The sequence below is a fragment of the Phascolarctos cinereus genome, unplaced genomic scaffold (genome assembly GCF_003287225.1).
Source record: "Phascolarctos cinereus isolate Bilbo 61053 unplaced genomic scaffold, phaCin_HiC Scaffold_8;HRSCAF=390, whole genome shotgun sequence".
NCBI lineage: Eukaryota > Metazoa > Chordata > Mammalia > Diprotodontia > Phascolarctidae > Phascolarctos > Phascolarctos cinereus.
The window spans coordinates 46,999,198-47,011,619 of record NW_027556291.1 but is presented as its reverse complement, the minus strand read 5'-3'; the positions used below and the strand labels follow the sequence as shown (position 1 = coordinate 47,011,619).

The following is a 12,422-nucleotide window of genomic DNA, read 5'->3' as shown; positions in this document are numbered from 1 at the left end:
CAAAGCTATCTATAGTCATACGAAAAATGCTCTGAAATCACTGTTGATTAAAGAAATGCAAATTAAAGCAACTCTGAGGTACCACATCACACCTATCAGAAATGGCAAATGCTAGAATGGATGGGGGGAAAATAGGGATACTAATAAACTGTTGGTGGAGTAATGAACTGGTCCAACCATTCTGGAGAGCAATTTGGAACTATGGCCAAAGGGCTATAAAACTGTACATATACCCTTTGACCCAGCAATACCACTGTGAGGTCTATATCCCAAAGAGATCAAAGAAAAAGGAAAAGGACTTACATGTACAAAAATATTTATAGCAGCTCTTTTTGTGGTGGCAAAGAATTAGAAGCTGAGAGGATACTTATCAATTGGGGAATGGCTAAATAAGCTGTGGTATAGCATTGTGATGAAATATTATTATGCTATAAGAAATGACAAGAAGGGTGGTTTCAGAAAAAAAAAAACATGGCAAGACCTATATGAACTGATGCAAAGTGAAGTGAGGAGAACCAGGAAATCATTGTGCACAGTGACAGCAATGTTGTAATGATGATCATCTGTGAAAGACTTGCCTACTCTGATCAATACAATGATCCAAAATAACTCCAAAGGACTCATGAGGAAAAAAATGCTATCCACTTCTAGAAAGAGAACTGATGAACTCTGCAAATTAAAGTACAATTTTCTCACTTTATTTTTTTTTTGCTTTTTTTTTTTTGGAAACATGGCAAATACGGAAATGTTTTATATGATTTCACATAAATAAATGATATCACATTGCTTGTCCTCTCAGTGGGTGAGGGAGAAGGTCAGAGGGAGGGAGAGAAGTTGGAATTCAAAATTTAAAAAGAAAAGAATGTTAAGAAAAAATATACATTTTTTAAAAAGGAAAAAGAGAGCTAGATAATCAAAGTGCTGACATAAGGTTCAAATTCCTTGGCAAAGGGATGGTGGCCTCATGTTTAAAGGGATTTTTTTCCCACTGGCTAGGTAAATTGTAGCTAACTGTAGCTGGCTTACCTTTTCTAAATTGTGTTTAGATGAACTAGCGGTGATAGTCATCAAGGGCAGGGAGGTCAGTCAGTGAGAATGAGGACTTGGTTTCCAGATCCATCAATTTTGACAATTAGATTGATTTCATATGACCTATTACCTTATTTGTTTTCTTGCATAGGCAGAAGTAGGAATGATACACAAGTTCATGATTTAGTTTTTTCAAAGAAAGGATATGGGGGCAGTTAGGTGGCACAGTGGAAAGAGCACTGGCCCTGGAGTCAGGAGGACCTGAGTTCAAATACAGCTTCAGACCAAATACTCGACACTTACTAGCTGTGTGACCCTGGGCAAGTCACTTAACCCCAATAGGCAAAAAAAAAAAAAAGAAAGGATATGGAGTCTTTCACCTGTAAAGACCCAGAGTCTTCTGGTCCTCTGCATTCAAGCAAGCATCTTTTAAGTCAAAGACTTCTAGGACAATTAGTCTTCTGCATGAAATGCAAGAAGCAATTAATGTGGAGCAGCTAGGTGGCGCTACAGTGGATAGAGCACTGGCCTTGGGGTCAGGAGGACCTCAGTCAAATCCGGCCTCAGACACACAGCACTCACTAGCTGTGTGACTCTGGGCAAGTCACTTAACCCCAGTTGCCTCACAAAAAGAAAAAAGAAGGAAAAGAGAAAAGAAGGAAAAAAAGCAATTAATGTACTGGAAACTGCCCAACAAGTCAGGTGACCTCAGTATCAAGAACCAGCTCTGCTACTTCCATCTATCTATATGATCTTAAGTGAGTCACTTTCCCAATTCCTTCTAATTCTAGGGCCTTCTCTCTGCTAATTCTTTCTTATTTATCCTCTCTACAAGCTCTATATCTATCCTCTTTCTTATTTATCCTCTTGGTTGTTACCTATTTGTTTACTTGTTGGGTCCCCCCTTAGAAGTAAACTCCTCGAAGGCAGGGACTGTCTTTTGCCTTTCTTTGTATCCCCACTGCTTAGCACAATGCCTGGAACTTAGTTACTGCTTGATTGGCTGACTGAACTTCTTTGGGTCTGTGTTCTCATCTTACAGATGAAGAAATTGGACAAGAGTAGGAGTTCTTATCCTGGAATGTATAAATTTGACTTCTTTAGGATTTTGGTAAATATGTTGATGATTGGTGTCTTTTGTAATCTTCTTTTATTTTATGCATTTAAAACCATTAGTCGGAGAAGGGCCCCTAGGCTTCTCCATATTATCTGCCAAAGGGGTCCAGGACGCAAAAAAAGTTTAAGACCCCTTGGACAAGAAGAGTCCTAGGGGAAGCTAGGTGGTACAGTGTATACAGCTTCAGCCTTGGAATCAGGAGAACCTGAGTTCAAATCCAGCCTCAGACACTTGACACTCACTAGCTGTGTGACCCTAGGCAAGTCACTTAACCCCACTGCCTAGCCAAAAGAAAAAAAAAAAGAGTCCTAGTGACTTCTAAAGCTTATGACCAAGTCATTTTTGCTTACTCTTTAACTGTTGGGGGAAAAAAAGTGAATTGGTTTTTTTATGTACCCACCATGAGCCAGGCACTGTGCTAAACGATGGGAATACAAAGAAAAGTAAAAACACAAAAACTATCCTGTCCTCAAGGAGTGTCTGTTCTAATCTGTGTAAATAATGAGATACATACAAGATCTATTCAGAGTAGGTAGGTGGAAGGTAATCTGAGAGGGGAAGGCACTACTAGCTGGGGAAGACAAGAAAAGGCCTCCTGCAGAAGGTGGGATTTGTGTTGCCTTGAAGAAAGGCCCAAAAGCAGGAGGTGGAGGTGAGGAGGGAGGGAGAGCATGCTAAGCTTAGGAACAGTGAGTACAAAGCCGGGGGATCGTAGAGTGCGGGAAGGCAGCAAACTAGCTATATTATATACTATGAGGCCTCTAAACACCACTTTTAGGCTTTCAAAAGGGAAATAAAATTGTTGATTTGAAAAATAATTGCATTTCCAGTCTGATGAACCCATTAATTCTGCAGATGCATCCTGTGTTGTTTAAATGCTAAGTTAGGATGCCCATCATAATGCCTATTATGATGTTCTTACAGTCATGTAGGTTTCCACAAATAAGCAAGAAAACTATTTACATTTAGGATCACAGTTACATAGATTTAGAGCTGGAAAGGACTATAAGGGCCATTGAGTCCAACCTCCCCATTCTACAGATGAGGCCCAGAGAGGTTAAGTGACTTAATCAGGGCCACACAGCTAGTAAGTGTCTGATGGGATTTGGAGTCAGGAAGACCTACCCCCAAATACATATCTGCACAAAATGAGAATGCCTCCCCAAGATATACACAACAATATCTTTCTCCTTCCTTTAAGAGTTACCCCTTGAGCCTTCATAATCTTTAAAGTGATACCTTTAATCACCATATACATGGAATAAATTGGCCAATGGATGTAGAATCCTTTGGGGGCCCACTTTGCTCCATGTACATATTTTTCAAAGGTCTAGGCTACATGTAAAGCTTGTCCTTTTGGGGGCAAGCATACCTTAAATTTGCTGCAGAGTATAGGAATAATATTTTGGCCTAAGATTTTGGGAATGCTCTCTGCCTCTTAATGAATTGACTATTGGTGGGTGAAGTCTAGTGCATTCCCACTTTCCATTTGTTCTGCACCCCTCCATTCACTTATTAATCCTAGTATTCAGTTAATCCTATTATCATGTTTGGATAAGCCTTTGTATGTCCCTAAGGCAAGAATATACACACACACACACACACACACACACACACACACACACACACACCCCCATGCTGTGCTGGGAATAAAACCATTCCACAATGTTCAGGTTACTTTGCGGTTCCTTCTATCTCAGACCAGTAGCTATATTTTAATGTGTTTCCACTGTGCCGTCAGCTCTACATTTCAAAGAGAAGGAACTGAATTTTTTCCTTATGTCACTTTTGCTTCTGCGTGGCATTAATCCCCAACCAAATAAGCTATTAATTCACAGGAGAAATTTCTTGTTCTGGTAAAGAAATGCTGTTTCGAAGGGAGAAAAATTGCACTTCAAAATACATTTTAAAAAAACTAAAAGGCAGGCACACACAATTTCTTCCCTCTCTTCCTGAGATTAGCTTGCAAATGTTTACACAATATAAATGTGTTGGCAGACATGTTAAAACTGCTAACGACACCTATGAGCCAATCTGTGAGATTCATCAGTTAGGATGACACTTGGAAAGTCTTATGTGCATTTTCCTCAGGCTCGACTTTTGACCCTTTTCCATCCTGGTCATCTGCCAAAGCACATTTTTGTTTTCTTTAGAGCCTGAAAGGGATAGCTCTCAAATGATGGTTCTGAGATCACCATCTCCATAATCAACCCAACCCCCAGCACCATGGGGGATGAGAGTTACCCGTTACGTCTCGGCTGACCTCTGCAACATCTCACCCTCTCCTCCCACTCTGACTTTAGCTCTGTTGATGACCTTCTCCTCATAAAGAAAACTGGGGCATATACCTTGTTCATATAGTTTCAATTTTCTTTTTTGAAGAAGTGCCTTACGAGGGAAAAAATAGCATCTAAATCCAAATTTCTGAACAATACAACAAATTACTACCAAGTATATACTGTGTGCTTCTAGAAACTCAAAAAAAAATGCTTCTCTTCTGGAAGCGGGGAGGGGGAAAAGGGATCCCAACCCATAGGTGTTGTCAATTCTCTTAAAATTGCCAAGGCATGAGGAGATTCAAAAATTTTTCAAAAAGTAAGGAATATAGAAAAAGTAGGTATTCAAGGACCCTGGTTCAGCAGCATGCTTAAATCCCCCCCAGGAACCATGAAACTTGGTAGAGAGCCAAAAAAAAAAATCCTTATGGGTAATGAGATTCAAGAGAAACTCAGTTTTCCACTCTGTGGTCACTTGGAATACTTGATATAATCCCTTGTGGATTGGGCAATGTATCAGTCTAATGCCAACATTTTGAATCCTGAAAATTTCTTCATGACCGTTGACCATGCCTGTCCATATCTTGGCTTGTCCAACTGAAGATCAGAAGTCTTTCTGTTTCCAAGAGCTACTCCTGACACAAGGGAACCTTGAACCTTCAGCCGTTAACATCTTCAGCTCCCAATATACCCAATGAAATCTCCTGCACCTGAGTCTGAAATGGCTACGGGCCACTGGAAGAGATTCTGCGAACCATGGTTTTGACGTCAACAGTCATCTCCAGTGATGGTACTCCCCTCAAATCAATTCCCAGGAGAGGAACCTCGTGAGGAAACCCTGAAGTGGCACCTTAGGCAACCTGCGGTTAAGCGAGGGTACACTTGGCTCATACACTGGGCTCCCTGCTGCTGACATGCAGGGTTCTAGCCCTGGGCAGCTACATCTGGAGAGCCTAAATCATGGTCTTTCCCCTGTCCCTCCCAAATGAGCTCTGGTGTTCCTGAGTTTACCAACCTGCCTTGGAGCTCCCTTATGAGCCGCCTCTAGCTTAACAACCATACTCTGACTTACTGGATATTTCTACTTGGCTTCCTGGCTGCTATGTCTGATGTCATATTTTGATAGTCCAGTACTTGGCACAAAGAAGATGTCCGATAAATGCTTGTCAGTTGATGAAGAGAGTGAGATTTTTCAGTTCAGGTCTTATAACAGACCACACAGAAGTCAGCAACCAAAGAGTTAACTTGTTGCCAAATAAAGTAGTTAGTAGCAAAGAATGCAACTCAGCAAATATTACCACTGTACTGCTGCCCCCAAAAAACAAGAATAATTAAATTTCTCATAGATACTACTTTATTATGCTTTCCCACCTGAATATTTTAGAGAATAATTTAAATATAATGTGTACTGACAGCAAAACACGGTATCAAATATTAGCTTTGTGATTTTTTTTTTCTTTTCTCACCCTTTATTCCAGTGGGAAAAATTATTTAGATGACCTCAAAGAAACAATTATTATGCTAATCACAGTCTGCAGCTCATACTCCATAGAAAAGAAAGCAACAAAAAAGTCAGAAGTCTATTTCTCCTCAAATCATTTTAATTCCATTTTTCCACAGCCATATAAATTTTAAGTATGAAAGAACAATGATACAACTATAGAATCCAGGCTCTTTTTCAAAGCAGCGGTAGCGTACAAAACATAGAAAAGCTAAAACCTCGGCACAAGCTTCCAAAGAACAAGGACTGGGAAGATTTTGAGGAAGGCATGAAATTCACGAGCTACAGGTAGACACCAAAATTTTTTGGAATGCATAAAGTAGAACACTACACATTTCAGGTAAAAAGCTTTGTTAAAAGATATAAAATATGCAAAAAATTAGAACTAGCAAGAGACTTTTTGTTAGTTATTGGGAATACAATAGAAACTAGCAATTAATATTTGACCCTAAAGAGGATGGGGCTGGGGGGGCTGGGAGTGGACATTCCTCAGTTAACATTATTTCCCAGCTTTAAGATTTCACCTTCTTGGCATCCTTCTTGCCAGAGCTCTCAGCAGCTGGCTCCGCCTTTCTTTTCTGGGTCTAAAACAGAAAAGAGATTTAATACTCTGCTCCAATACACACACGAAAAACCTGGACCTATCATGTTAAATCTAGGATGTGACTATTAAAAAATTCTTAAAACCATGGCCATTCATTTGAAGGTTAGAAATTCCTACAGTTAATGTTCTATGTGGTCCAAGAAAATAGGCAGACCACAGCAAAGGATCTGACCAAATATTTTTTACAAGAAAAAAAAAACATACAATAACCTTCAAATAATAGTCACTCTTCATCCACCTACACATGGCACGGGAAATGTACTTTTATCTTTAAGAACCACTTTATTTTCATTAAGTACATTTCTTGAGCAAAATTTAATTTAGAAGAATGTGCTTTTACAATTCCAAGGGTAGATTTGCAGCCGATCTACCCCAAGTTCTCTCAGGTAATGCAATTTAGTAAAATATTTCAGACTGTCTACACAAAGTCAAGAGTTTGATTCATAACCCAGAGAAAGCTGATTCCACAAAGAATTAACTAAATGACTAAATAAAGGTTCGTGGACTGTTGGAGGTTCTGATTTACACTGAGATGGCAGACAAGGCCCAGCATAAATTAACTAAGAGGGAACTCAAGGTTCTGTTCAATCCAGTTGGCTCCATGAACATAGCTCTAGCCTCTTTCAAAGGGCTCATACCTTACAAGGGTAAGGAACCAGCGGCCTTGAGGTCACATGTGGCCTTCTAGGTCCTCAAGTGCAGAACAAGGGCCTTGAGGACCTAGAGGGACATATGTGGCTTCGAGGCCGCAGGTTCCCCACCCCTGCCTAGGAGCATAGGCCCATACTAAAAGTCCAAATCCTCTTCTTTTACAAATGAGGGCTAGAGAAGTGAAATCATTGGTCTAAGGTCTCATTGGTAGGGCCAGAGCTGAGATCTGAACCCAGGGCCTCTGACTCCAGATCCATTGCTCTTTCCACTGTACCAGACTGTCTCTAGTTATATGGCAATCTTTTGCAAAACTTTTTAAATCACGGAGTCCTATTAAAAAAAGAACTAGTAAGTGTGTGGTTATAGCACATGACTCTTGTCAACAAAGACATTTACAATTCACAAAAAATGTATAAGCTAATAATTCTAAGTACCACTTTAAACTTGCTTAATTCTTTTTTCCCCAAGATCAGGAATCTAAAATTGACTCTAAACTGTTTTAAAATAAGTTTTTATAAACCACCTTACCATTGGCCCTTTTACTCCACGTTTCTTTTTTTCTGCTCTTTCTTTTTCTTCAATTTCCATGTTTTCTTTTTCAATCAATGATATGAGAGTATTACAGCGCCTCTGGAATTCCTAAATCAAAATAAATTTTTAAAAACACCATTCATTTCTGTGATACAGTCTTAGGCACAAATTAGGGAAATATCGCTGGTCTATAGTTACAGGATAATAGGTTCACAGATTTACAGCTGGAAGAGACCTTAGAGGCCACGTAGTCCAATCCCTTGATTTTACAAAGAGGGAAACTGAGGCTAAAGGAGAAGTAATTTCTGAGAGATCAAACAATTTCCAAATGCAAAGCTCTTATCACTTTAGCCCACTGCCTTGTTTCTACAGTTAAAATGTGAGACGGAGTCCCCAAATATTATTAGACACGCTTACTCAATGATAACTTGGAAGGATCTAGTGGAATGAATGGCTCAGGGATCTGTGCTTGGCCCTGCACTATGAAATCTGTATCAGCAGCTTGAACAAAGACATAAATGACAGGAAGCTAGGAGGGATGGCGAACACGTCAGATAATGGAGTCAGGGCATAAAAGAGCTCCACAGGCTAGAGTACAAGGGCAGATCTAATAAGAAGAAAGGTTATAAAAATCAAAGTCAAGTCTTATACTTAGGCCCAAAACAATCAATGTTAGAGGTACAAGATGGGAGGGGGTGACTAGACAGCAGTTCATCTGAAAATGAACTGGGGTTCATAGTGGCCCGAGAGCACAATGTGAGTCAACAGAATAATACGGCCGCCAAGAAATCCAACATGATCTTAGGCAGTGCCACAACAGGCAAAATGGGGGTAATAAAATGCACCTATACTGTTAGACTGAGACAATTTATTCCTTCATTTTGCTTAATTGTTTTTTGCCAATTTCTTTTTCCCTCTTTGTCACAATGGATGGCTCTCTGGGGAGGGGAGGAGGAGATATTTGCAAATGAAAGCGATGTAAAAAACAAAAGAGACCAATGAGAAAAGTTTTTGAGAGAAACATAGTGCCTAGGATGAAGGAGGTGCCAGTCACACCGTCCTCTGCCCTGGTCAGAGCAGGGCTGGAGTACTAGGTTCAGTTCTGGGCACCACTGTTTAGAGGGGACGTCAATAGGCCAGAGAGTTCCAGAGGAGGGAGGCCAAGATAGCGATGTCACATGAGGGGAGGATGAAGACACTCAAGATGTTTAGCCTAGAGAAGGGAAGTCTCAGGGGAGGACGTGACCACTGTGTTCAAGAATCTGAAGGGCTGTGCTATAAAAGGGAGATTAGGCTTGTTCTGTCAGGCCAATTCAAGATTTGTGGGTAGAAATTGCAAAGAGGCTAATTTAGGGGAATGGGTACCATTGGGAAGTAGTGGGCCCCCCTCACCAGAGTTCTTCAAGCAGAGGTTGTATGACAGGCAGCCAGGAAGTCGGTCGGGGAGACACACAGACCTATTAGCTGGGTGACCCTGGGCTAGTCACCTATATGGTCTGCCAAAGTTTCCACATCTGTAAAATGGGGGTAAGAATAGCACCTATCTCCCTGGGGTTTTGTAAAGCTTAAAATGAGATAATACATTAAGCATTTTGTAAACCCTCAAACACTATAAATGCTTTGTTGTTGTTGAGGTATCAGTTGGAGAAAGTGGCCTCTGAGGGTTCCTTCAGCCCTAAGATTCTACGGGTTAACCTTGCCAGCAGGAGACTATACCAACAATATCAACAACAAAGGTTTACAAAACAGATTTTTGCAAATGCACAGCAAGCTTACACACCATTCATGAAATAATTCAGGAAATAACTTGTGCCGTTAGCCCTGCCTGCTTCATTTGTCTTAGGGATAAATGAATAGTACTTCCCATCAACTATTCATTCAACAAGCATTCGTCTAGTGGCTCTCGCATGCCATGGTGCTAGGAGGTCACAGGCTCTAAAGCTGAAAGGTTAAGTCAGGGATCGGCCTTCCTTTTCAAGATAAGGAAAATTCAGTCTAGAGAGCTGAAGCGACTTTTTTCAAAATCACAGCCCAAGTACTAGAGATAGGGTTCAAACCATGCCTACAAATCCAGTGATCTTTCATCAGCCTGGACCTTACGGCACTCACACCTTAATAGGGGGTTAAAACACAAACAAGGATCATGACGATACATGGTATTACGTAATAAATGTTTTTGAAGGTTACCAAAATTCTTGTAAAATCAGGAAATCATGGAAAAGGTAACAAGTGAGTTGAGGATTTCAAGAATGGATAGGAGACATAATAGGTAAAAAGAAAGGAGGGCATTCCAATAAGAAATAGCATTTGACTTTTTAATGATTATAACTACAGAGGATTACCTCTCTTCTCAAACAAAAACCAAAGTAGTATGCAACAAAATGAAGTATTTTCAACAATCCTGTTTTCATTGTTCCATCCTCTAACTAAGTCCTTAACTTGGGGTCCATGAATTTGTTGGGGTTTTTTTTTTAACATTTTAACACTGGTTTCCTCTGCAATCCTATGCATTTTATTTGATGCATTTACAAATATGATTCAGAGAAGAGGTCCCCGGGTTTCACCAGATTAACCCAAGGGGTTCAATGTTTGCTGTTGCAAAGATACTGGAGTGGTTTGACATTTCCTTCTCCAGCTCATTTTACAGATGAGGAAACAGAAGCAAACAAAGTTAAGTGACTTACCCAGGGTCACCCAGCTAGTTAGTAAGTGTCTAAGGCTCAATTTCAACTCAGGTTTTCCTGACTCCAGGTCTGGTACACTATCCACTGTGCAACGCAGCTGCCCAATCTGAGCTCAAGCTCAGGGAGAAATTATAACCAAAGACCATATTAGGTTATTTATAAATCTCAAGGCATAGTGTAAATGTGTTTTGTTTTGTCATCATTACATCATTCTTTTCATCTTTTGATGGGGTTAAGATACAAACAGAGGACAAGTTACTATCCTGTTTATGTTCAGTTTTCTGTGGATCACTACACAGCTTGAAGAAAACAAATAGTTTTTTGTTTGTTTGGGGTTTTTTTAAGGCAATTGGGGTTAAGTGACTCACCCAGGGTCACACAGCTAGTAAGTGAAAAGTGTTTAGTCTGAGGCCAGATTTGAACTCAGGTCCTCCTGACTTCAGGACCCGTGCTCTATCCACTGCATCACCTAGCTTCCCCTACTATTTTGTTAATTAACTGCGAGGTCCGAAAGCACCTTTGGGACAGCCCTCGTAGCAGCCAGGATCACAGGAATGACATGATCCTCATTGTGTTCCCACACAGTTTTGTTTTCTCCTTCTAGATCTCTGTATTTTGAAAGCTATTTCTGCCATGTAGTTTGGAAATTATGAGTAATTGTACATGGCCACATCTTTTGAAAACTGTTCTTAAATTTTTATGGATCAATATTATATCCAGGTAGTTGTGGGCAACAGTTTGTCTGTGATAATGGCCCAGTTGTAGTAGAGTTTATTTGCTAAAATCTCATGTATGCTTTTGGGTCTATATTTGTTTTCTGGGGATTGGTCATCTGTTAGTATATAAAGGATAGTGACTTTCTGGTGTTGAAATTCTCTCCTGCAGAGAGGCTACAATCTCCATGACTGGGAGAATACCTATGCTGATAAAGTATTAGAAGCACTTTTGAAAAATGAATTCATATCCCATAGATATACGGGGCATCTAGGTGGCATTGTGGATAGACCACTGGGCTTGGAAGCAGGAAGAGTCATCTTCTTGAGTTCAAATTTAGCTTCAGACACTTACTAGCTGTGTGACCCAGGGCAAGTCACTTAATCCTGTTTGCCTCAGTTTCCTCATCTGTAAAATACACCAAAGAAAGAAATGGCAAACTGCGCCAGTAACGTTGCCAAGAAAACCCCAAAATGGGGTCACCAAGAGTCGGACATGACCGAAACAACTCAACAACATAAGTTACAAGGTTAGTCCAGGTTCACCATTATCTAAGGTCAAAGAATTTAAGAGAAGTGCATTTGAGTTTCCTCATAAAATAGTTTTCATACACTCACTCAAAAACAAACACATAAATTAAACAGTGTGTTTATTCAATTTATCTATTATGAAAAGGGCTAAGTTGAGAGCAGATGATAAGATATGATGTTGAGTTTCCAGGGAATTTAGGTACACAGAGAGGTCAATTCTCAAACCATTAAGCTATCCTCCTTTGGCTATCATTATTTTCAATAAGTAATAGATGCCTATACTAGCAGATACCTTCAGAGAGGTTTTGCCTCAGATACATATTCATGAGTCATATGGTTGATTCAGAAAAAACCAATACTTTGAGGGAAAATGTGCTATGCAGCAAAGTAAAGCATCTCCTTGGGTCTATAAATAGGCCACACAGTAAGTTCTAACCTTTGGGCCTTTTCAACTCGTCGCTAATGATTCAAGGCACAAAAAAATAACCAGAGAAATGGGAGTGGAGATGGATGCGTATCGAGGTGGCTTTCACAGACCTTCAATTACAGGTAATGTCACTTTCTCTAATGGTGCCCACCCCAATATTGATCCCTATTCTTAAGCGATCCTAAAACTAAATAGATGGCTCTATAAACAGAACCCTGGTTTATACATTCAGCCTTTTGCTAGTTTTTTTAAAGGAGAATGTACTAGTACGCCAGTGAATCCACCTTAAAAAAAAAAAAAGAATGTATATAAATGAACATGAAAAATATCTGTAGGAAGAATGTTTTCATCCCTATAA

The 12,422-nt window shown here is 39.9% G+C and overlaps 1 protein-coding gene across 1 annotated transcript in view; it reads right to left on the bottom strand.

Annotated features, from left to right (window-relative positions):
• Nucleotides 1–6,001: 6,001 nt before the first annotated feature.
• SMARCA1 (SNF2 related chromatin remodeling ATPase 1) overlaps nucleotides 6,002–12,422 on the bottom strand; it is a 114,592-nt gene continuing 108,171 nt past the window's right edge. The window contains 2 exon segments of the mRNA XM_020969833.2: nucleotides 6,002–6,507; nucleotides 7,707–7,817. Coding sequence (XP_020825492.1) covers nucleotides 6,436–6,507; nucleotides 7,707–7,817 — 183 coding nt within the window. The 3' untranslated portion in view covers nucleotides 6,002–6,435.